The 26,434-nt window shown below is 42.2% G+C and overlaps 2 protein-coding genes across 2 annotated transcripts in view; one reads left to right on the top strand and one right to left on the bottom strand.

Moving 5' to 3' along the window:
• The first annotated feature begins 472 nt into the window (after positions 1–472).
• ndufs3 (NADH:ubiquinone oxidoreductase core subunit S3) lies at positions 473–6,301 on the top strand. The gene is made up of 7 exons (XM_085770044.1): positions 473–538; positions 1,353–1,418; positions 1,773–1,870; positions 2,001–2,150; positions 3,300–3,425; positions 5,329–5,448; positions 5,996–6,301. The coding sequence occupies exons 1-7, from the start codon at positions 484–486 to the stop codon at positions 6,164–6,166; spliced, it is 786 nt and encodes a 261-aa protein (XP_085626170.1). The 5' UTR covers positions 473–483; the 3' UTR covers positions 6,167–6,301.
• Positions 6,302–12,962: 6,661 nt separating this feature from the next.
• Positions 12,963–26,434, bottom strand: part of c1qtnf4 (C1q and TNF related 4) — a 34,910-nt gene continuing 21,438 nt past the window's right edge. The window contains exons 2-3 of the mRNA XM_085770043.1: positions 17,590–17,951; positions 12,963–14,457 (exon numbers count right to left, since the gene is read on the bottom strand). Of these exons, the coding sequence (XP_085626169.1) occupies positions 13,630–14,457; positions 17,590–17,946 (1,185 nt within the window). The 5' untranslated portion in view covers positions 17,947–17,951 and the 3' untranslated portion in view covers positions 12,963–13,629. The remainder of the gene's footprint in view (positions 14,458–17,589; positions 17,952–26,434) is intronic.

Genomic DNA, 26,434 nt, shown 5'->3' with positions numbered 1-26,434 from the left:
ATCATCAGCCAGTGGTGAAGCTGCACTCAGCCATCATGCTCCAAAAAGATGGGCTGCTTTTCCTAGCAGTGGTTGAAATGTCTATACACTTAGGCCTAGTTAAGAAAAAGTTTCTCTCACTAGGCAAAGCTCTGGTTGGTTTTACTTCCATTTTTCTGTATAATCTGCACACATGATGTAAACCTTTTCTAATTCACCCATACATTCAGGGACATCTGATTTCTTACTGTATTCCTCTGTGAAATGGGCAAGTTGCATGAAACGACCCAATGTAGAAGATTCTCAATATTATCATTATTATTATTTTTCCTAAGCCACAAGCCACTTCATTTATTGAAAACAAATAGAAAATGTAGAATCGAAATCCGAGGAGTAAATCCATGTCCACAGCCGCGGTCCCATGTGTCCTCCGGTCCATCAGGGGGCGACAGAGCGCTGACCGCCGCTTCTCCGCCCGCAGACAAACGACCACAGAGAGCGAACATGGCGGCGTCGTTGGTGCGGTTTGTCCGCGGAGGACTTGGAAGGAGTTATAACAGTAAGTCGGCCAGAAACTCTTTTGTGTTTCTACGTGCCGTTCGTTGTAATTGCCAACTTGGCTCTGGTCTGTTTTCAGGCCACCGACAGCGACACTGTGTTGTTTACAGCCGATAAATGTCTCAGGTTTGACCTTCGAGCTAGCGTTAGCTAATACTAGCGTTAGCCTGCACCGGGTTGAGTGACGGACAGGTTGCACAGTTGAGTTTATGTCTGTGACACACAAGTCCACTTAGGAAACAGATGCATAAGTATTCCGAGTCGACGATGAACGAACCCTATTGTGTTTTAATCTATTTTTCCTTCTTGGTTTTGCATAATAGTGACACAAGTGTGGCGTAAGTGACATAAACAGGAGGTAGTCATCTGCAGCAGACCAAAGACTGAGCTTAATTTTGAGTCACTGGAGGCCAACACTAACTTTTATTTAGGCTAGTTTCATCTCTCAGACACAGTAACTTGGAGTACAGAGACAACACACCACGTAATGTCACTGTGCAAACAGTATTGACCTACATGGTTTTAATGATACCAAATGTCTCCAATATGTTTATTATTAATACAGTAGGGCTGGCTCGAACTTACTGGGACTGTTTCTACACTGTTATTGATGCAGTGTGTGTGTGTGTGTTTAGTCAAAGGTTTTGTCTGATGTAAAAAAAAAAATCACTGAATTCAGTTCCATACAGTGTCAGTATCTTTGCTTTTCATCCTTGGTGTGTTGTTTTCATAACACCACTTCATCTGTAGTTCAGTAGATTCATTTATCAGAGGAGTTATATTATTCACTGCTCTGACTCCTGCTTGTCTCTCAGTTGCAAGGACGTCGTGTCTCCTCCAGCAGCAGACGAGACTGCAAAGCTCCACCACTGAGACTAAACGTGAGTACACAATGACTGATGCTACAGCAGACTTCTAATAGAAGATATTTTGGATGTATTCATCACAAATCTCATGTTTAACTCACATGAACTCCGATTTGTGACTTTAATTTGTTATGAACATGCTCCACTCCCAGCAGGCTATATGCTTAGAACTGACCTATGTTTGTCCAGCAACTACAGATTTCATATAGCATCGCTGCTTTTATAGCCATGCACTGTCCTTGTTAAATAAGCCAAATAAATATGAATGATTGGATTTTTTTTTTAAATCAGGAAGATTAATCAATGAAAATGAAAGCAGTGTTGCACTGTAACCCACTGTTACTTTTGTCTTCTCTGCCCTCTGTGCAGCCACTGTCAGACCTAAAGATGCTGTAACCCACAACCAGCTGGCAGCGTTTGGGGAATATGTGGCTGAGATGATGCCCAAATATATCCAGCAGGTCCAGGTCAGTTCACATGTCCATAAGACGATCAGAATCCTGAACAGGGTGTCAGAACTGAGACTCTGTTGAATTTAGATTTCAATAATAATGTAGATGTATTTAAATGTGTGACTTTGTGTTTGTTTGTGTGAAGGTGACCTGTTATAACGAGCTGGAAGTGATGATCCATCCTGATGGAGTGATCCCGGTGCTGACCTTCCTGAGGGACCACACCAACGCCCAGTACAGGAACATGATTGACCTGACTGCTGTCGACATCCCAACACGACAGAATCGCTTCGAGGTAGCTGTCTCAACACACACACAAACACACACACACACTAGAAACATGTCATAATGGTGACATAGAAGAAATTGCCCTTTTTTACCGTTTGTCTGTGTCATTTTTATCTCACAGTTTCCAATAGTGGTGAATGTAACAGAAATGTGTGTATGACTGAAATGGGCTCTAGCAGTCATAGTTGAATTCAAAAGTTTTTGTTTATACAGACTAGTACCTTTTGACTTCCTTTTTTTAAATCAAAGAACTGGATATTTTCTAACACAGTTGCTTAATCTTCAGTGACAATGATTTAACTTTCAGAGCTTATCCATAGATGAGCTCTAACTGTGAGTCATGTAACATTGTCGAAAAGAAAAGAATAGGACCTTTACTTCTGTGACCAAAATAGCTCCTCGCCCACTTCATATCCATGTTTTTTTCTCTTAACTGTGAAGTTAAGAGGAAATGTTCCCAACAAAAACATCTTAAAGGACAATTCCAGGCGAATTCAACTCGGGGGTGTATTTTCCTATCATTTTAGGTCTAAAAGAATGAATCTGAAGATTTTCAGTTTAATCGCTCCTGTTTTGCAGTAGTTGCGTCTGTCCCCGCATCGCCACGGCAGCAATGAATGGGAGTGGATGTAAGTTCCGCTGTTTAGGCTGTTTCCAGCCCTCCAAGCCGCATTTTTTTTCCACAGACAGCGTCAGATGGCAACTCAAACATGCACCGAGAAGTTTATTTACTTCAAGCAAGCCGACATGTTTGTAAAACTAGATCCAATTCAAAGTCTCCCGGAGTCTCGCGCGAGACCCAGTTGCCGTGCTCGGTGTGTTCACATGCAGTGGGAAAAGCTACCGTTTGTGTCATAAACACAGGAATATCAACTCTTTACTTGCTTCAAGTAAAAAAAACTTCTCGGCGCATGTTTGAGTAGCCACCTGACTCTGTCTGTGGAAAAAAATGTACACTTCAAGCAAGTAAAGACTGTAAACACTGCTGACACTCGGGCAGCGTCGAGAAGCTTGTCGGGCTAGCAACGGTAACTAAGGGGGGGCGGGGCGGGGCGAAAGGTCAATTGATTTTGTCTGATCTAAAATGCCAGCCGAGCCATCCCATGTAAACAAACTCTCTGAATGTTTTTGTCATGATGTCTGTGCTGATTTACAGATTGTCTACAGTCTGCTGTCTTTGCGCTACAACTCTCGTATCCGCGTCAAGACATACACAGATGAATTAACACCAGTGGACTCTGCGGTCCCAGTCCACATGGCCGCCAACTGGTACGAGAGGGAGGTGAGTCACAGCCTGCGCATCAACTCATCATCCAGTCGTTCATTCACTGACACTCAGAAGTGCTTTACAAACAAAAAACAACAGACGTGAGGAGAACACACACATAATGGCACTGAAAACAGATCAGCACACTGCTAGCACTGATGAGTCAATGTGTCAATGTGTCAGGCAAAAGGATCCTGACTCAAGTCACAGCTTGTGCTTACTCATGGTAAACAGCATGACTGGAGCAACAGTAAACGTTGGACATAGTATCTTACAAGAATTAGTATTTGTCATTTCTTACGCATTAATGTACATTTAAAAAAAAGAGATATTGTTCCCCCAACAACTACCACAGTGATTGTTCAGTATAGTAATAATAGTGCTGAGATTAGATCAGATCAGAGGTGGGGCGTGGCAGTGGAAGAGGACACAGACCATTAATAATTTGGATGGCCTGAGGGGAAAAAACTGTTGAGCATCCTGCAGGATCTAGAACGGAGGCTCTGATACCTCTTCCCGGACGGCAGGAGAGAAACAAGGCCATTAGAAGGGTGATGAGGCTCCTTTATGATGTTGGTGGTCCTGCGAGCACACTGCTGGTTGTAGATCTCCAGCAGGGGGGGGAGAGGGGCACCGATCGATCATTTTACTGGCTGCTTTCACAGTCCTGCTCAGCTGATGTTTTTTTTTAATGATGGCCGTGGTGTTGGTGGTGGAGGGCAGGTCGTCTGCCAAGTGGATCACCAGAACTTGATGCTGTTGACTCTCTCCACCGGGGCGCTACCAGTGGTCAGCGGCATATGATGGTGCTCACTGGACCTCCTGAAGTCCACCCCCCTCTTTTTTTTTTGTTTTATCCACGTTTAGGTGCAGGTTATACAAACTGCACCATGATGTTAGACTCTCTACCGCTGTTGTTGACGATCAAACCCACCACTGTCATGTCGTCAGCAAACGTGATGATTGTATTGGTGTTTGAGCGGGCAGTGCAGTCATGGATGAGCAGGCTGAACAGCAGGGGGATAAGGACACACCCTTGAGGGACCCCTGTGCTCACTGATATAGTTTTGGAGGTGCAGCTGTCCACCCCGATCCTCTGTAGTCTCTGCGGCAGGAAGTTCAGAATCCAGCTGCGCATGCCCTGATCTACCCCAAGCAGCCTCAGCTTTTCCACCAGCTGCCGTGGGATGATAGTGTTAAATGCAAAGCTGAAGTCATTGGACAGGAGCCTGGCGTATGGCGTTTTTCTCCTCTAGGTGTGACAATGGAGTGCTGCGGAGATGGCGTCTTCTGTGGAGCAGTTGGCTCTATATGCAAACTGGAATGGATCTAAGTCGAACCTTTCCTTATCTTATCTCATAGTGACAGAGCTTTAAAATTGAATGCAACGAGAGTAGAGCCAGTTGATGATAATGAAGGGAACTACAACCCTGGATAGCGAGGCAGAGCACCGTCTTTTGATACAGACTGTCTGTCAGTCAGAGATGTCAGGCAGCTGACAGCCTCTGCAGCAGGGTACCATTTCATAATTGAGCCTGCAAACAACTGTGTGAACTAGTTGTTCAGCACATTCAAAAGATGCAATAAGGTTGATATCAGGGATATTTCCTTACTGTCAATAAATGTGATTGCACAAACTTCTTGTACAAAGTTTCACCTCTATTTTTACTGTTTGATGTCACACACGTCAGGATCTGCTGCAGATTCTTTAAAGGTGACATCTGTTTTTAATTGTACCACATTGCAGATATGCAGCATCATCTTTTATACTGGATATGAAAGATACTGGATCGTCACATTTCACAGACATGTAGTGCCATCTAGTCTACACAAAAATAATAAGATGTGTTGCTAAAACTTGACACTGACACTGCCCTAGACTGAGAATTAAAGTATGTCCATGTTTGTGTTTGTGCAGGTGTGGGACATGTTTGGTGTGTTCTTTGCCAACCACCCAGACCTGAGGCGTATTCTGACAGACTATGGCTTCGAGGGTCACCCCTTCAGGAAGGACTTCCCTCTGTCGGGTTACGTTGAGGTGAGTTCTCTCAGGAGCGTGTCCTCTCAGTGCAGCCATCAGCTTTATTTAGCTTCATCCATGTGTGATTCATATGTTTCCTCCAGCAGATAAATGTAGTCATATTGGCTGGATGTCAGAGAGACAGACAGAGTATAAGCTGTGCCCAGACACTTTAGATGTCCAACTCTGCTGGATCCTGTGATTTCTAGTTATTTTTGTGTTTATTTTTTTAGCTCATTATGATTAATCCAGGCTTCCCACAGGCTTTGAAAGTCCTCAATATTTGGGGCTGTGAAAGAATAATTTATAGCCTAAACTGAATAGATTCCCATCAGAAGACTGGATCAATTATTTATATCAACACACGATCAAACAAAAATCATCTTATTTACTTTGCTCGGTCCAAGAATGAAGACATCACATTCTGGTTGAAAGAGAACTTTTATAAAATTCATCTTTTGATCAAGACGTCCTGACAGCATAAGCCCTTACTAATCTTATCCTATATTTTTTTAAACGTTGAAATGACGTTTAGTGAAATAAAACGTGTTGTCTCCCTCTACAGGTGCGTTATGATGACGAGGTGAAGCGTGTGGTAGCCGAGCCCGTGGAGCTGTCACAGGAGTTCAGGAAGTTCGACCTGAACACACCCTGGGAGGTTTTCCCTGCATACCGAGAGCCCAAAGAGGCTGCACCCAAACTGGAGGCTGGTGACCAGGCCCCAGAGAAGAAGTGATGCCCATCTGTTTAGTCTACACACACACACACCATCACCATCATTATGTTCTGTCTGTCTGGGACTCAAGCCCCCTGAACAAACCCTTCTGAAATATTTATGTAAATAAAAAATACTTATGAAACAATGCTGAAATGACTTTTGTGGAACTGTTTTCATGTGTGACAAATCAACTCTAACCTGTGAGTGATCCTTCAAGATTTAAACAATAAGCAGAAAACAACCATTTTCTATATGTAGATATAAAGGAATAATGGTCAGCAGACAGTGAAAGATCATAGCCCCTCTATATGGGTTGTAATTTATACAACAGTGAACAACAAGTGATTTTATTTAACTTATTGAAAATATGAATAGAACGTTGTGTCAAGGTTTGAGTTTGGAAATAAATTTGTGATCTTTGACTTTGTTAAATCATTTTGAGTGGGTACCTCCTCAAAGACTGTAACTTAGCCTAAAGTAAAAGGGGCTGCCTCCTATCCAGTCCACTTTATTTATGAAGTACAGATTACAAACAAGGCTATCAAAGTGCTGCACAGTGAATTAAAAAAATAGTTTAGACTAAATTATGTAACACTATAAAATACATGAAACTATAAAGCACACAATGCACAACCAACAGACATAAAGAAACAATAAAAACATAGAATTTCTGTTACTGAAAATGTAAATATAATAAGAAAATCCATGTGCTAATGGTTTTGAAAACCTACTGTAAAGTAAATACTCGAGTTCTACAATAACTCACCTGGAAGAATATACTGGTATGTTATATAAGTGAATTAATGATGCATCAATATACATCACTCCAGGGTTGCAGCTAATGAAGGTGCTGCTAATTTAAACAAAGTTGACAGCAGGGTAGCTTGAACTTTGACAAATTTTTAGTGTTTATAATGCAAATCTGCACAGTTAGAATGAACTTAGACAGTCTTTACCTATGTTAGATTAACAACCCTTGTCTCTAACTCTTAAAATAAATAAATTACGTTGGTTTGTCAGAAGGGAGGAGCCCTGATAACTGATGGAGGAGAAATCATATTTTTTTGTCGGCGGCACTTGCACGTTCATGCACGTAAGGGTAAGGCCCCGCCCACAGGTGACAGCTGACAGGTAACAGGTGTGTGGGCCCTTTTACCAGAGTGGAGAACATTTCCTGAGGGTCAAGGACTCAACAGAACTCTGGCATTTCTTCTCTTACGTAAGTAATTTGTGGAAACACAAGATTACATGAATGTTTGCATTAGTGACTGGCTTCAGTTGGCATGACGAGTTAAGCTAACTCGCTGTTAGCCATGAACTGAATTTGTCAATGTTGGTAATTATCGATATTTAGCTTAATGCTAATGCTAGAGCTGCACGTGCTTTGCTGTGGCGGGCTAATGTGGTTGTGGCTGATTATTTTGTTGGCTCTTGTGTACACAGCTGAGCTTCTTGTTGTCTGTTGAACAGTCATTTTTCTTGGAGTGTATGTGTATGAGTTGTTGAAGTACATGGTCGCAGTTACTTCATACAGTCAATGCTTATTATAATCTATTTTATTTACTTTGCGGTTGTACTCAAGGTATTTAAGTATTGAATGGAATCTGAGTAGTGATGTCTGTGGTGTCTGTCAAATGTCTGTCAGATTTTGTCTGTGGTTTGTTCATTATTAGGGAGCCTTGTTGTTTGTTCTTGTTGTGTCATGTATAAATGTGTGTTTCTCATGTGTATGTGAATGTATGTTTCTTATACTGTGAATGGATGTGTATGTTGTGTGTATGTCGGACCCCAGGAAGAATAGCCGATGCTGCTGCAGGTGCTAATGGGGATCCTAATAAAGAAAAGAAAAAGAAAAGTGGGCTATTTGAGGGAAGGCAGACCAGATGTGGCCAGGCTAAAGGTTTTGTTTCAGTGTGAAATGTTGGTAGCCTAGTGAAACATCTAGTGGCAGTGAAGATCAATTACAGAATCTTAAACCATGCTTGAGTACACTAGCTAATTGAGCTAAAGTGCACCAGGAAGGTGAGCGGGAAGGCCTGCTCTACTTATCTACCCAGCTGCAGATAAAATAATGATGGCATTTTCATGGACTTTTGGACAGAAATGCAACCCATGTTCTATAAAACAGATGAATGTTTACTGGTTTGGATAGACAGCACTGATAACTCTATGCACACTGATCTGTCTCTCTTCTCTCCTCTGTGTCTGTCATTATGCTTTTAAAGGACATAAACCTCCAGGTACAGTCCACATCCTTTTACAAGCACGCTTAAATCAGCTGGTGAGCCTATGGGCATATTCATGTCACATGGTGCAAAGAAGTTGTCATCCCAAAGTATTGATAGGGAGATGTTCAGCACTGATGCTGCGGGGATACTGGTAATAACCATAAGCTGTTGGATGGGGTTGAAGTCAGGCAGGGTCTGCAGGCTGTATGTTAATGTTTCTTTTAAACTCTTTTTAACACCAGAGAGCTGCAGAGGTCTGTCAGGCTGAGAGCAGCTTCTCCATACAGAGCTACTAATAGAGACAAAATGTAAGCTGTACTGAGATGAGCATTTTCAGTCTAGTGTTAGCATTTGAACATGTGATTGGATCAGGTGCCAAACAAAAGAGCAGATTTCAGTAGCTGGAGCATATTTCTACTCTTGTCACTCACAGTCATCCATACGGGAGTCAGCCTGCAGATGGTGCTGCAGCACACAATGTAGACTCAAGAACAATGACATGCAGCGGTGAGCCTTTGCTTTCATTTGTCAGTTAATCAGCAGAGTTCACATTATGCAGTGCAACAACAACAGTCAAGGTTGTACATTACTTCCTTTTTATTTTGTCAAACATTTTTCATTGAAGCATTCAATTTACATGTAAGAAATACTCAAAACATTTCAAAGAGTCAACATGAGCCAGACTACTTGGAGCAAGACGTGAGTCAACATGTTTTTCAGTATTTAGTTTGGTTATTTTTCCATCACCACTGGATTTGTGCCTTTGGGACACAAAGCCAAATCGAGCAATAATGTTTTCAACCACATTGTGACCCATGTCTGGTTGACATAGTTTCTAATACACAATGAGCAACCTTTCATCAGGAAAGAAAGAAGCACAGACCAGAGACATCCAACATATTGTCAATTACTGCACAGATAAATCACTTGTCAATAAAAATATACAGTTAACAGGCATCAACTTGGCCCATGAAGCTGGCTGCAAATATGAAAGCATCTTTTTTATTTTTTATTTTCAGTAACATGCATGCATCACATTAGTGCTTCTGAGGCCTTGTCCACACGGAAACGGAGCTTCCCCCGAAACAATTTTTTTCTTGTTTGTTTTATGAAAGTTTTCTGTAAACGCAGCATCATTTGAAGAAATATCTGTGTACACACGGATCCACTCAAAATGACTAGTACATATGCCAGGCCTTGTGTGCCGCTGTAACGCTGCCACGCAAATACAACAAAAACAAAGAAGATGTAGAAAGCCTTCCTGTAATGTATTCAAACTCTAAACATTATAAGTCGACTAAATGTTGACTGGAAGGCATGCCAGTCCAAACATGCCGATCGATGATGATTTGACAGGCGTGTATCTGAGGGACCCGTCAGTCGGCTGTTGTTGTTGTCATGTTAAGTCTAGTGTTGTGGCTCAGGTTACAGGTAAGAGAGGTGGGGGTATGACATCATTGTTTCACAAAAGATCCGTTTTGGGCATCTACATGAAACCGGTTTTGAGATGTACCCACTCTGGGCTCTGTTTCCAAAAAATACTGTTTTCAGCCTCCCAAAGCGCCGTTTCCATGTGGACGAAACGCCAAAACGATACACGGATACCAAACCCGTATCCGCGTGGACGGCCTCTGAGTGTGTCATATGCTCAGGTCACTTCACACATCATGAGTTTAGTTAACAGGGATCGCCTGTGCAGAGCGACCGCGATCTACTGAACTGGGTCAGGTGTGTTTGTTAAAGTCAAACCGAGGCCATGGCAGGGCCACCTCTGTGCACCGCTCACTTCACTGAGAATGAAATAGAGAAACCACCAAGGGTCGGACTGTGACAGAATACATTATTTTTCTGAAATGAGGTTCTCTCACAGTATAATTTCTTACTTTCTTTTTAGAAGTCAGTGTGCAGCCATGAAGGACAGGAAATTGTTGATTAGTAACGCTGTAGTGGATACAGGCCTGTTATTAGTTTCTAGAGAAACTGTATGTTCCTTTCCCTGAGCACTGCACTGTGTTGGCACCTTTTCTGGTTCATTTTGATGGCTTTTATTTGACTAATTTATTTTTATTTTATTTATTTATGCAGGGTAAGTTGACACATATATATATTCTATTTCACTGCACCAACCTGTTTACAGTTCAAAGAAATCACAGAGATGAGAAAGAAGGAGAAACACATTAATAAAACAGAAGTTAGGGTGCAGTCTCAGTGAAAGTAGTCACAATCAGGAGTAGAATGATATTTGACTTCCTGAAGTTACAGGGAGGTGTGAGTGTTTCTCATTTTCAACTGAGCACGCAGAAAATGTAGTGCATTTGCTGCACTAATGGCAAAGGTTGTATATCAAAGGTTCGAGGCTCCTGAAGCATCCACTGTTCGTTCAGTGTGGCAGCAGAGATGAGATGGGAAAAGGTAGCTTCCCATCAGTCGGGCTTGGATAGATTGATACCAGTGTTTCTGACTGAGATACCTCATATGTAGTCTTGCTGCAGTGTCTTTGTTTTGATTTTGAGCTGCTGTTTCCACCTGGTTTGCGACTGTTTTGATTAAAAATTGATCTACGTATATTTACTGTTTGTGCACTACACGTTCACTAGCATGCGACAGCGCAAGCTGAACCAATAATGATACTGTCAGTTAAACTGACTGCTGCCCAGTTTTCTATGTTTGATTCAGTACCAGAATTTTGTAGATGCCCAAATATACGTGAAAGGGTATACCTGTAATCTCTTCTTTATCAACCATGCCGAATGGCTCATTGCTGTTCCTCTGTTGTTCACATGAGCAATGGATGTCTTTTTTGTTGTTTTTATAAGAGAGCTGTTCCAATAATGAAAGTGTTTACACTGTGCTCTGTGGACTAGCCAGAGAATCGGGGCAGTTTTAAAACTGCACTAAGATATCTTGGCTGCTTTGGGCTGATGGAGTAAGCTGTAAACAACATTGACATATAATAATAAAACAGTTGTTGTATTTACACAATATTCAGACACATAACATTAGCATTGAACTTGTCACGTTCCAAACCACGATTTTTTAGTTTATATTTTTGGTCTCCAACGGCTCATGAGAAAGATGCTAAATGATCTGTTACGTTCATCAGCTCTTAACTAAGCGTAACTATCATTAAATTGGTGGTAGTGGTGGTGGTGTTTCATTTTTCTTACTTTTTTTTTATTATTTGGCTGTAAATGAAGATGAGTATGGTGAGACTGGACCAAAACAATTCTGCGCTGTAAAACCAGAGAAACAGATATTAGAAGAGTCAGGGTCTCCTCTACATCACATATAGTCATTTGGGCAGCAATCAGGTGAACAAACCACTTTAAACTGTAGTCTAAGGTATTATTTGAATTTATAAATCTGTTTAGAGTTCTCAATCTCATGTTGAGTTAGTTTTTTATCAAATCTAAATCAGTTTGACACATAAATTGGTCTACCTGCAGTGTTTTTCGACCAGTTTACATGACATCTCACAAATGTACCTCCAGTTAAAGTCTAATAAACGTTCAATCAAAGTGAAGTATCACTTCACATGGTGCCTCTCCCAGCAGGGGAGGCAGTCTCATAAAGTCAGGGTTCATCACAATTTGAAATGCATCATCTTTTCCCCCGGTGGTGTGAAATTAAACAGACATGCATGTTAGAGTGGCCCGGGAGAAGCAATCCAATTTTCCCCACAGTGCTCGCCATCTGAAGAAATGAATTAAATGTTGCTAGAATTAGAAATCAAATTATGGTCCAGATCCCCGCAGGCTCAGAGGTGGCATGTGGTCAAGAGTCGGACGGGTAAAACAGTCTGCACTCTTTCAAAACTGAGTGAGTTTGGTCCCATGGCGCTCAGCTTGGAACCAGCGACACTCCAAGATGAAGAGCGGAGACATTCTGACAAAACACACTGTTCATTTAGTTTTCACATGCCTCTAGAGACATACAGAAAGTAAAGTGACTCTTTTTTTTTTTTTTACATACAAGCAGAAACACCAAGTCTTTGACAAGGATAACAAATGCACTTAAAGGAAGATTTCACTTAGAAAGGAAAATTCTGTGATTATCTCCTCAACTTTGTCAGTTCAGTTTCCACTAAATATGTGGTGTCAACAAGTCTTGCCCACAGCTGAACAATTCAGGTCACATTCATTCACATTAATAATCTGATTCAATTGTCGTTTCACTTTGATCAGTCCATTGATCATAAACCAATACTTTGATCAGGGTTAATAATGGAGACAGTATCTGAAAATGATGCATTAATGTGTACGCTAACGTCTTGTGTAGGCTAACCATCAGAACTTCATGTTAAGGTAAAAGCTTTCACACTGCAAAAGTCCGAGACCCAAGCCGGACCAAATTTTGGGTCTTTGGTCCCTAACATAGTCTGGGTGAGCTTTCACATCTGTAAATTTGGTTTGGATCAAACGGAAAAGTCAGAAAGTCCGGACCAAATGAGGTAGGTGTGAAAGCCCCCTAAATTGTAATTTATAATGATTAAATACACTGTTATAGATGTATTAGTTATACAAATAGAAATGTTTGTTTTCCTTTTCTTAATTAGCTTAGTCTTTTCTTAATATACTTATGTTTTTCTGTCAATTCACTCATCACTTAATCACATAGTCTCGATTTATTTAATTATTGTTCACAATGATTATTTTTATGGACTGTTCAGTTGTTCTGTAAACATAATATTAAAAACTAACTGTAGTCGTTAAGTAAAGTTGGAGCAATAAAAAGTATATTTCTGTCTAAAAGCATAATGTTGCATAAAATGTAAATACTGAACAAACTGAAGTTTGTCCTCAGCTGCACTTCAGGTTTCATTTAACAACTGTGAATGTCTGATAACCTGGGCATCATTGGTTTTTGGGTCATGCTGACTTTAATGAGAGTTGGGCTGACACAGAGGTGAGCAGGTAATGACTGAGTTTTCATTAGAGTGAAATATTCAATTAGAGTTCGCATTACTGTCGTTCAGGGTTCCACATTATACGTGAGATGAAGTCATATCCTGCAAAACCATTAACTGGAAATTGGAGAGCTTTTCATTTCGGCTCTTTGCTCAGTCCAAGGTCCCTGTGACTTTGTGAAGGAATTCATATGAAGAGGAAGGGTCGAAGAAAACCACAAAGCAGCCACCCCATGCTCCACTCTGCATACAACTCAGAAACTGTACAACGCTTTCAGTGGATGGACTTTTCTATCTTGTATGAATTCCCCCCACAGTGTTCAGTCTCTATAGCCCGTGCCTTGCAGCTAGGGCTTCTTATCTGCATATGATTGGCTGCTGGCGGTGGTGGTGGTGGTGGTAGTTGTAGGGAAGTCTGGGTAAACCAAGAAGCCGGTAAAGGTGATGTACTTGGCGTGGTTGCTGTAGGCGCCGAAGCCATCCCTCTGGTGCGAGTAGAGCCAGACGGTGTCTCCCGGTTTCAGCGCCAGCATCAAGCTTTGACTCTGCAGAGCTTTCTCTCCCTGGCTGTCGTCGTAGATCATGGCCTGCACCTCCAGACGGTTCTTCATCAGCTTCACGGACAGCGTCTTCTGCGGCAGCTTGCCCACGTTGAAGGAAAAGTAGTACACGCCGGGCACGCGGCACGTGAACAACCCCTCCGTCATGTTGAAGTCTTCGCCGATGTTGACAAACGCTGTATCGAAGCTGATGGGCTGGTGCTGTGGCAGCCCAACTTGGTCGACTCCCACGATGCTCTGGGTGCGACCCACTGAGAAAGCAGATCTCTGGTCGTCCTCTTCGTCGTCATCATCGTCGTCCTCCTCCTCCTCTTCCTCTCTATGTTGTGGCTCCTTCTCCTCCGCCGTGTCTCTCGTACCAGACCGGGTGTGATCTGGGTTCTGGTTTTCATTCAGCAGAGGGACGTTGTCCTGCTGGGGCTGCTGGGAGTTGTAGGCCGGATGGTGTTGGTGGTGGTGTGTCTGGTAATCATAGGTGTCGGGGTAGACGAGGTACCCATTGAAGGTGGTGTAGTGTCCGGTGTTGCTGTAGAGCGCGTAGCGAGGGTCACCATGGAGACGGAGCCACACCGTGTCACCGAACTCCAGCTGCAGCATGACGCTCTGGCTCTGCACCTGAGGACAGAAAAAGACTTCATTATCCCAGCCACAGAGTCACATCCAGGTCTGTTTTGCATCAAGGCACCAACACCAAACATAATCCGATCATCTATCTCACGCAGCCCTTCATCCAGGGAATTTGCTGTGTAATCCCTCTGTTCTACTTTCATTACCCACCTCGAAGCAAACACACCCTCTGTGAAGAAAGCCGGGCTGAACTGCTTCAGTGCTTTGACATGATAAAAGACTTGTGTAAACACTTCCTCAGATGAAAAAATCTATACTGAACATAATTCATCCATTTTTTCTCTAACCAGAGTCCGTCTCTATTGTTAGACCTGTCTGCTCTGAGAAACAGTGACTTCATTGGTCTGTAGCTCTTCAGGAGATGGTCACAACTCTGCATCTAGTCCAGACCTGGTCATGTAGATGTCATGCTTGGCCCATGAAATCAAAGACAAACCAGAATAATTTACTGATGAGGCTTATTTTTTTAATTGAATGAAATTATCTTTTTTGCTTTTATTTAGAAATTCCCTGTGTGTCCTCCAGTCTGTAGACTCCCCTTGACCTTTGCTCACAGTGACTTAAACCCTATTCGCACGGGATTAGTATTACCTGGGGACCTCTGGTAATTTGTAATAATTGTGGAGGACATCTGTGATCTTAATCCCGTGTGAATGCGCCATGTCAGTAATTTGTAAAGTAAAAATTCCCCTGCAAATGACCTACTATATTTCACCAAAGACCGACGTCCCGTGGTAAAACTAGTCCCGTGCGAATCTGCATCTCAGTAATCGAGGGGCGTTTTTTGTTCTTCCCCGGTTGAAACCATACTGTACGGGTTGACATGGGGGCTGCGGTGGGAATTATGAGTGGCATTTTCGAAGGCGTTTAAGGTGCAAACATGGGCTTGTATCGGTGCTAGAGACTCATTTAAATAAACAGCTCAGATCCATAAAAAGAGCGAAATTCAGGAGGATATTGACATGCGTCTTTTTTTTTTTTGGCTTTTTATGCCTTTATTAGATAGGACAGTTGAGAGTGTGACAGGAAACAGGAGGCAGAGAGGAGGGGAATGACACGCAGGACAGGGCCGTCCGACGCGGGACTCGAACCGGGGCCGCCCGCAGGGAGGACTATAGCCTCAACATATGGGGCGGGTGCTCTACCAACTGAGCTAAACACCGCCCCATGCATCTTTTTAATAGGCCATGACGGCCTGTTATTGCGACAACAACTGTACTGTTGCGAAGTCACTTTGCTGCTTTGACATTTTATTTACATTTGCTTCGCACATGGATGTGACAGCAGCGGATGTTACGACGTGCACAGCTTTGACGTCATATCGGAGCCTTAATGTCAGTAAATTTGAGTAAAATACAGACTTCACTTATCCCGTGCGAATGCACCGCAAGAAACACAGACGTGGGGGGGTAATTTACAAATCACCAGACGTCCCCAGGTAATACTAATCCCGTGCGAATAGGGCTTTAGAGTTAATGCGACAAAACCTTCACAAGTGTACTCAGAATGAACCAGGCAATGTGTTTGTCTGTAATTTAGTCTCATCTATGAAAAAAAAGATAAGAGGCCCACAGAGGTCTGCTGCTTCAACCCTCTCACTGCAGGTATTCAACATTTTTGGCAAATTGGCCCATTGCCATAACCTCTATAGTCATAGCAGTAGGTTCGTTACCTTTGATTGTCGGTGTAAGCTATTTTTAGAACAGCCGAGTCACAATTTTACAACAATGTAATTTTTTCCTGAGTGAAGTATTCCTAATTCTGATTCTGTTGAATATAAATAAAATTCAGATGACAAAAAAATAATTACAGGATACAGAAAACAAGCCTCTCTTTGGACAGCTGGGCAGCAATAATAGGCACCTTGTTGTCATCCTTTCAATCTTCGCTGGTCCAGAAGGTTCAGTTTAATAATGTTAAAGACTGTGCAGGTTGCAGTTATTGAAGAGAGGATTTTTCAGTTCTGGAAAGTTGTCATAGCTGCTATTGTGTAGCAAACAGCAGAATTACACTGATCTTGGTTCAGCTTCTTTGACAACTGATATTGTTTACCCGCAGCCCCAGGCCTGTTGGGCTGGCCCCATTCAAATGAACGAGAAGGCTTTGTTTTTATTATGTAGCGCTCAGCCTGTTCTGAATGCAGCCCTGGCATGTTGCTCAGTTCCCCGTCTGTTGCAAACCACTGACTCCTTCATACAAGAACCTTGTAATGTGTCAGGATTATGTACTTTTGCTTTCCGAAGGTTCAGTAATTAAAAAGAAGAGGTTGCTGCAGTTTTTAACAGCCGTTACTCAAACAGGAGTAAAATGGAATTAGCTTGGGTCCATTTTCAGCAGCAGATTAATTCACCTGTGATTCTCCTGTGAGTAGTTGACCCAGCAGGACGGTGTTTGGGCCTATAAGTCCAAAATAAAATACGGAGTGTATTCATAATGATGAAGGCAAATGTCACCCAGTGCAACAGAGTGGCCCCCCAATGTGTTTTTAATGGAGCGCTACAGCTCAGAGGAATAAGATCCTCATTTATACACTATTACTGTAAGGTGGATTCATTGTTGTTTTTTGTTTATTTATTGATGGCAAGAAACAGCAACTGCAGCAGGAGAAGGAGGAGAGCAGGCATCACTGCAGAGTAGGACTCCTACTTGTATTTTAGTTTTTTTTTGTGTGTGTGTGTGTTTTTTTTGTTGTACAATGACAAAACATGTGAAATGAAATTTTCAGATGTCTTACATGTTTTTGAAGCCAAAATTAAAACGGACAAATCACAGTTTTTCTTGAGAGACTCTCTTTCACAAAAATGCGTTTTTCTTAGCTTTCTAGAAAAAAAGTGGTCTTTTTGGTGCAACCAGGCTCTATTCAACTTAAGATATATCAAGAATGGAACAAGGTACAAACAAATCGTTTTTTCCCTAGTTAAATAGAGTCTCCTCCTTCCTTTGAGCTGTTTTGTGTTTTCAGAGTCATAGTACAAAATATTCTGTGGGTCTTGAAATATTACTCAAAATGCCCCGAAACGCTGGCACACGGCACTGACCATTTTATAAAAGGGCTGGCACTCAATGAGTTAAATATCATTTGTTCTGTGGATTTCTTTTCCCCACACTGAGTCCACCTACCTTTCTCTCCTCTCCGGCATTTTCCTCATACACAATGGCCTGGACCTCATTTCTGTTCTTCATCAGCATCACCGACAGGTCTTTGTGTGGGAACTTTCCCACGGTGAAGGAGAAGTAGTAAGCTCCAGGGATACGGCAGCGAAACATGCCGGCCTTGGCGTCAAAATCCCCACCGATGTTGACGTAAATTGCATCAAAGGTCACTGTCATCTTAGGTCCACCTTCCATGCTGTTGGTCCGTGCGACGGAGAAAGCCGAACGTAGCTCCACATCGTCCAGCAGACGGGCAAAACCCCCCACACTGCTCACAAGGCCCAGGCACAGCAGGCCAATAAGCACACTCGCTGGGGGCAGCATGGTATCTGTTGAGACAATAACACAAGAGAAACCATTCAGCTTTTGAATATTGGACACATTCTCAGATTTCTAAATACTGTAGTAGTAATATGGCAGCAGTTTTTCAGAGTGCAAAGTGAAACTAGGGATTTCAAAGGTAACACAACAGTAACATGTAAACTCAGATTACTTTTAACATCACAATTTTTTTTTGGACGCGATTAACACACGTTCCGTTATTAAGGTCTTTTGGTCTGTCACATTATTTGTTAAAAAATGATGGGCATAATAGGTCCTCCTTTAAGATGCATTTTGAAGAAACGAAGAATGTCTGATTAATCTTTGTTTTATGTGATTAACTTTGGACCCTCAAGCATTTAATTGTGATTAAATTTTTAATTGGCCTTGGCCACTATTAATGAGTAAGTAAGAAAACTAATCTCCAATATGACCCAAACCTCTGTCCTAATATTTACTAGTTGGAAGCTTTCAGTGTAACAAAAGAGTAACACAAGGCTCTATATTGGCACCACTTTTTTTTCTGTATTTTACAAAGATTCATTATTATGCAGATGTATGTACATATATGTTGCATCTTCTTTAAACCAGACTACATTTTCTACTCAACGTACTGCATTTTGCACTTCACTTATCATTTGTAGCACTTGAACCTACCTTAGACAGAGAACAAAGGTTGTGGCTTCCTCAAAAAATGTTCATATTCTGCAAAACCTGATTAACATCATCATCTATTTTTAAAAACCCCTTTTTTTAGGAGTTAAATGAGAAAAAAAATCTCTGTACACAGATTTGTCCAAGTCAGTCTTGTTAAAGAGATAGGGTTAGATTTAATTAAACAACATGATGTAACACAACTTAAGTACTAACATCCCAGAGTTGCCTGAGGACGATGTTGCTCCCTGATTGTAATGTTTGTAGTAAATTAAACAACACATTTTCATTAATTTCCAGATTGAGAATCACATCATTTCATACCTCACTGCTCCTGGTCATTACAGATCAGTATATTTAGAACACAGAACTGTTGTTTTCCTAACAGGAGCCTTGAGTCAGTGCAAAACCTGAGCATTTCTTCTTGGAAAAACCCTACGGTTATACTTTTTGTGTCACTTACCTTAATTTCATAGTTTAACAGTGCGACTTAAAGGGATAGTTCGGGTCTTTTGATATGAATCTATATGGCATCCCCATCACCAGTTACGTGCTGTGACAGTGACTTTCCCCGGACTGCGTCCCGTGAGCGGAGTTCCGGCCTGGTTTCGGTGCTGACGAATGTAGTCCGGCTAGTTGTAGTCCGTCTGTAGACGGCTGTGCGCGTTTCCATCAGCTGTTTCACTGAGTTTACTGCTCGGATAGTTCACATAAACATATCTGATTATGACACAAGTGATGAAGCCATCCCTTGTTTTAGCACAGAGCCAAAGGGCATCACATCAGGTTCATAAAGCTCTCCCTTTAGCTCTGTGCTAAAACAAGGGATGGCTTCATCACTTGTGTCATATCAGATATGTTTATGTGAACTATCCGAGCAGTAAACTCAGTGAAACAGCTAATGGAAACGCGCACAGCCGTCTACAGACGGCAGCGCGCAGTGATACGGAGGGAGAGAAAATAGCGCCAAGCGATTGCGAGGTCAGACTTTTTCGTGGACAACACGGTTTGTGATGCAAATGTATCACTCTTTTGAACGCATATTGTTTTGAGAGGCAAAACGCTTTATTTCCGTGACCCCAGCCAACTAGCCGGACTACATTCGTCAGCACCGAAACCAGGCCGGAACTCCGCTCACGGGACGCAGTCCGGGGAAAGTCACTGTCACAGCACGTAACTGGTGATGGGGATGCCATATAGATTCATATCAAAAGACCCGAACTATCCCTTTAAAGGAAAAGTTAGTACATATTGAGGGGATGCTCCATTTGAATCAAGGACACTGCAGGTATGGTTTGTACCTTTTAGACTTCTGTTTCATTTTAAGTTGTGTTTAAGTGTTAAATGTGAAAAGCAAGTAGCTGTCCAGAAATCTCAATGAAATTGTTTTAAAATGACTTTTATCTGAACCCAAGTTAACCTAATAAGTAGCAGCAGACATTTGATGGTAGAGTTTAGTTCTTAGCAGTTTCCTGATACCGACACATTTTGGTTGGTAAAAAGAAAAGGTCTGAAATAAATATCACTGCAGCTGCAGTTTGGCCACCACAACACACACATGGGCAGACAATACTCAGGCAGACATATACACATCAAAAAGACCAGACAAAACAGGTTTCAACAAATGTGCCAGCCTAAAAGATGACACACACTCGTGCGCACACACACTCACAGAGTCCCTTTGCTCTATTTAAGTCATTCATGCAGATCGCTCTCGGTAGAGGAGGCATTAATGTGTCTTTTATTAGCAGAGACGAGCGCTCTCATCATCTCATTGTCCTGCTCTAACGAACCAACAGGAAGCAGACAGATGCAGGTGGAGCTGTCAGCGCTCTCAAAGCACCCTGAAAACAAAGGGACACGGTGTATGGTGTACTCAGCTACCAGACCCAGAGGAGCGGCCTCCATGTTCCACATACACCTCAGTCGTCCATGTAGTTCATCAACGTGCAGGAGCGCAAAGTAAAGTGAGAATGCTTTGAACACCTCCCAGATGGTACTGAGTGATGGATACCTAAAACACTTGCATGGTAAGACATATAACATTTATGAAATTATTGTGTCCACGTACTTCTTTCCAAAGCTGAATGACATTCACACCCACTTCACACTGTGAATGCCCAGCTGTGTGGAGGTGAAGCCAAGGACATAACTTCTCTCTCAGCTCTCTGTTTTTCATTTGTTACTCAACTATTTGTGGCACTTTCCATGTGAATAACAGCAGGAAGGTGTAAACAGCCTCCTGGTGAGACTGCCTGAGAATGTGCGCAGTAATAATATGGTCACATGATAATCCACTTCCACTCACTTATAGACACACTGTGTTGGAACCACTTCTTTTCTGGAGAAACTGAGCCTTTATCCTTTCAGTCCACTAATATCTCTGGCATATTTCACAGCAACTTGCCCAATAATTGTTGTGATATTTCAGTCTGTAGCAAAGCGCTGAGCAGAGCAACACCAGTTTCCCCAGAGCCACTTTGCCCTTCATACAAAATGTCTTTGCTTTAACAAAGGGGCGAAATTACTGTTTCGGGAAAGCACCAAATGGTGACACAGCAGAATTAATACAACAACAGACAGGGTGGTCATAGGTCAGGTGTATACAGTATATTAGGACTAGGCTTTTTCCACGATTCTCGATTCGATACCACAATAACAATCAAAAGACAGAATGAACTCCCAAATTCACTACTTTATTAAATAACTGTTTCACATCAAACTTTTAAGTATTTAAGCTCCACTGTGCTTCAGCAACTTCAAAAACTGCATAGAGGGAAATGTGGAAATACTGTGCACCTCAATTGTGTTAGCTGAGAAGCTCACATCTGTAAAAACAGCTTGCAATTGCAACTGACAATTAAAGGTAATGAACCTACTGCTATGACAATAGGGATTATGGCAATGGGCCAATTAACCAAAATGTTGAAATATCCCTTTAAAGTGCAGACAGCACCATGAAGTTAAGTACAGAGTTGAAATGGTAAATATGGCTCGATACAAACGGAAAGTAATGAAGTCAGTACTTATGTCCTTAAAGTAATTCAACGAGGACTGTTTTTTTGATTAATTAAAGGGATAGTTCAACATTTTGGCAAATTGTCCATTGCCATAATCGCTATAGTCATAGCAGTAGGTTCGTTACCTTTATTTGTCGGTGTAAGCTATTTTTAGAACGGCGGAGCGAAGCAGCAGGCTGCTCAGAGCTACGCTATGGAGGCTAAAGGAATTTCTTGGTTTCCCTCATCAAACTCATCAAATACACAATCCAACAACTCCAAAATGCTGTCGTGGACAAGTTGTGACCTGCACATTCACCACGCTATGAGATAATAACGGAACGTTACGAAACGGAGCCGTTTTCGAGGTAAATACAGGGTAAATACAGAGTCTGCTTGCTGAAAAACTGTCCCTGAACGCAACGTGCATCAGCGGTTTTGCATGAATTTACCTCTGAAATGGCTCCGTCTCGTAACGTTCCGTTATTATCTCATAGCGTGGTGAATGTGCAGGTCACAACTTGTCCACGACAGCGTTTTGGAGTTGTTGGGTTGTGTATTTGATGAGTTTGATGAGGGAAACCAAGAAATTCCCTTAGCCTCCATAGCATAGCTCTGAGCAGCCTGCTGCTTCGCTCTGCCGTTCTAAAAATCGCTTACACCGACAAATAAAGGTAACGAACCTACTACTATGACTATAGCGATTATGGCAATGGGCCAATTTGCCAAAATGTTGAACTATCCCTTTAACTTTCAGGGTATTTTCACACATTTTCACAGCCTAATACTGGTGTGACCAAGATTGAAAATGATAGCCTACATTGTTCCATCTTACAGCTGGTACAGTTTGCGTTCACATACGTTTGTTTTCACACTGGTCCAAAAGCTGCACCACTGGCAGAGCATCATGTTTCCATGGTGACTGATCGGAAGAAGACGCGTTGTACATCATGTTTACATGAGCTCACACTTGTGGCCTACACCAGACATGGGTCAGGCTGCGTTCACATAACAAACGGACTGCAGGTTCCACTGGAGTTGCTCCTGGGCCCTGGACACCCATGACTTCAGCAGCCTAGAGAACTCCGCTCCCTGAGACATTTTGTTCTTAAATCACTCTCATATTTTCCTGATTGTGTTGCGGTGGCAGATGTAATCCTTGGCTGGTTCAGAGGCAATGTTTTTCTAAATGAATGAAGCGCTGCACTTAACAGCAGTGGAGCCACCAGGAGGCGGTTGAGATGGATGGCGGCTGTACAAAAGACCAGATTGTCACACAGGAGATCTGGATTCACATCCACAGTATCATCTGTGGTCAGGTTACCACAACACTGTGGTTTTCATTCTAATCTATCTGAACATTTTCTGTAGTAAACCAGCCTAAGGTTTTTCCCTGGGCTGTGTCGGCGTTTTGTACAAATACTGAAAAATGTTGTCAATGTGTAGTTTATTCTTGGGCATTCAGTATCAACATATTTTGAATGCCTAAAATTAGGGCTGCACGATATATAGTTTTACATTGCAAATCGCGATGTGCGCATGTGCAATAGCCACATCGCAGAATGTGCAATGTTTCCTCTCTTTCTTTTTTTAACATTTCAACTTTTGTTTCACTTCAGAAAAGCTCGTAACCAGCTCCTTGCGCCGCTCTCTCTCCCTCACTTGACTGAGCAGGCGGTGGCGTCGCTCCTCCCCCCCATGCGCACACTCATGTTGGGGCTGTGGCGTGAAGGTGAAAGGGAGAAAAAACCTGGAAGGAGGCAAAAAATGCAATGTTTCGTTCATCCACCAGGTGGCGCTAAGCGATTGTGGGTGGGTGCGTTCAGGGGCGGCCCCTCATCACTCATGTGAAGTTTGGAGTGAATCGGACAAAGCATGAGGGAGTTATGAGCAGTTAATGGTTCATCCACCAGGGGGCAGTAATGGGATGTGTGCAGGTGTGTTCAGGGTCAGTCCTTCATCACACATAGAAGTTTCGAGGAAATCGGACAATGTTAATGCAAAAAATGGCACTCCCTGTTTCCACTAGGGGGCGACATGAGCGACACGCCTATCAGATGGAAGAGGTCGCCACCCTGGACCTGTGTATCAATTTTCATGATGATACGAGTTCATTAAAGCCATCAAAAGGGCAAACGTATTTTCATGGCGAGGGACGATAGTCGCCCCGTCGCCACACGGACGCCATTACTCGTAGCTTCACAGCGTTCATGATGTAGCTTCACCAACTTGTTCTGCATGTTTTAGAAGTGGAATGAAGTTAATGGGGTCAACTATGTGCCATCAGTACACGTTAAAGGAAAACCTGGCTACTTCCTGTTACCACCGGGGGGCGCTATGAGTGACGTAGGAAATTAATATATCGGGGCGTTCAGGGTGGAGCCATCATCATGTCCAGCAAGTTTGAAGCTGATCAGATAAAGTATGTGGACGTTAGAGCTGTTCGAAGGTGAAATGGCGAGCAAACGAAAAGTCGCCAAAATTCTCAAGGCCCCAGAAGCCACGCCCTTTGACCTAGAGACCTGCGGAGCACAACTTTTGATCAGCATGGCATCTCGATGGTCTGTAGCCAATTTGAAGTCAATCGGACGAAATCTGTAGGAGGAGTTAGTTCAAAGGTTCAAATCAAAATGGCCGACTTCCTGTTGTGATTTCACCATGTCGTTAAGAGGCTTTCTTGTGCGTCTTGCCATGTTCTGTAAGCCCACCAAATTTCATGCTTGCAGTCGCCGCTCGGGCCCTAAAAAGGTACTCCAATGCAGTTATTTTAATTGCCAAGTACTTTATTTCAATAACTTGACAATAACAAAAACAGTATACCCTTTGTGTCCCCTAAAGCGCTTAACTGGGGGGGGGGGCGAAGTAGGTAGTCACAAATCGATGTCCAGAAGTCTTGATGTGTAAAAGGGAGAGCCGGCATGAAATCAATCAGCCACCACAATGAGGGGTCTTCCTTAACGGCATTATAGCGGGATCTCTGTTTAAAACAGGCTTCAGAGTGTTCACAGGCAAGTCTGTTGCCAAACGACAAATGCTCTGAACCGAGACAATCAAACCGAACGGTTTGGAGCATTTTCATCAACCGTTCCATCCCTAGTTACAACAATGTGCAATATGTAGCCTATATAAAGAGCACTGTACACTGTGTCAATGGGTGAATGTGACTGATAGTGTAGTGCTGTGAGTGGAAATAGAGACTAGCTCTGTATAAATGCCAGGCCAGTTGTATAAAATGTAATTTTTATAGAAACCAGGGCACAACCCTGGTTTCTATAAAAATTACATGAGGCGATAAAAGACTCTGGTGTTGAAATAACATGGTTTATAAAGATGGATCTATAGATGGATGACTTCATTAATTTCTAGGGAAAATTCAAATCTCATAGCTGCATCAAAAACAATCTAATAAAAAGACAAAAATACACAGAAAGTGGTATGGATAGAGTGTAGGAATATATATATATATGTTTTTGTGTGTATGTATGATTTTGTTTGTTTGAAAAAAATGTTACCAGAAATGTCTTGATGTTGCTGCATTTTAGAAACGGCATCACTGCAGTGGCCTCTGAGTTATTTACTGTTGAAACTAAATGTTCTTCTTGTATGTTTATACTTAATCGACCTTTTTAAATGGAAACTAATTATAGCAGTTAATTGTACTTAAGGCGCTGAGGCATAACTGATGGTTCTTGTCTGATCACTTGTCCCACTGCAGCAGGGGAACAAATCCACTCTGCCTGAGTAAAACATGCTGTGATGCCAGCCTGAGCCTCCGTCACACATTCTCATTTCCCTTCATAAATCATAGCACACTTTGTTTTCAATATCTTAAAATATGGAAAAATCGACAATGCAGCGGTTTGACTTGTTCATATAATGGCAGCTTGTATTAAGAAAGTGTTTGTTTGTCTGTGTAATGGCAGCAGTTTTGACTAGTCGTGTTGACAGACTGTACTCCTTAGAGAGCGTGATGCTTCAGGTTCAAACAGCAATGAAAGAATAGATCAAACAAACCTCTTCCATAATGAGCACCCATGGGAGTAAAGAGACACAGAGGAGCAACAGCATAGAAAACAGTGGAGCAGAATTAGTCCATGCAACTACTAAAAGTACTCTGTTCAGCGTTTTAAAAAATCGGACTAATTAGTCACTTTCTTGTGTCCTACACACTTAAAATGCACCATTCTTAAATGCATGTTAGAGGCTATTTCCACTTCATTATACATAGAATTGAATATTATTATTATGTGCTGGTGTGGCTCTGTCTACTTTCCGGAATTAGTTCTTTAAGCTGTAGAGGCCAAGGATATGAAGTAGTTGATGCGTGCTTTGGTATACATCTGACTACTACATTACTTCAGCTAATTACTACATAAAACTACTACCATTACAAACTGCAAACTGCCATGGCAGCAGCTTCTTCTGTCTTGTTAGCAATGCTGCTAAGTAAACGTGCCTCTGTTCAGTGAGCGTACTGTCACTCAGGGCTGATGGCTCAGGTTCACTGTGTTGTACCTTCACTGAACGTACTACAATCGACACAATTATACGTTCGTGAATGGCACGACACGTTTGCGATCATGTCGTTTACTGAACGATTACTGAAAGTAGTGTCGTGTCGTTGTGTCGCACGCGAACGTATCAGTAGACTACATTCAGTGAATGAACTACACAGTGAATGTGAGCCTCAGGGCTGAGTCATGAACTGAATCATGATTGGCTGGGAGTCAGACTACAGTATGCGTCATGCAGTCAGGGCTCCCGCCAAGCACTGAACGATTCGGTGAACAGATTTTTTGAACAAATCTTTTCAATGAACTGATTCCAGTGATTCAGAT

The sequence above is a fragment of the Trachurus japonicus genome, chromosome 3, assembly GCF_045865225.1.
Source record: "Trachurus japonicus isolate A0001 chromosome 3, Traja_1.0".
NCBI lineage: Eukaryota > Metazoa > Chordata > Actinopteri > Carangiformes > Carangidae > Trachurus > Trachurus japonicus.
This window is presented reverse-complemented; position numbering and strand designations above follow the sequence as displayed.

What these genes read in the sequence shown, in the direction of transcription:
- ndufs3 (XM_085770044.1), top strand. Translation starts at nt 484, where the DNA reads ATGGCGGCGTCGTTGGTGCGGTTTGTCCGCGGAGGACTTGGAAGGAGT. An exon ending in CTCCACCACTGAGACTAAAC is followed by an intron (nt 1,419 to 1,772) that starts GTGAGTACACAA and finishes CCCTCTGTGCAG; the next exon opens with CCACTGTCAGACCTAAAGAT. An exon ending in CCAACTGGTACGAGAGGGAG is followed by an intron (nt 3,426 to 5,328) that starts GTGAGTCACAGC and finishes GTGTTTGTGCAG; the next exon opens with GTGTGGGACATGTTTGGTGT.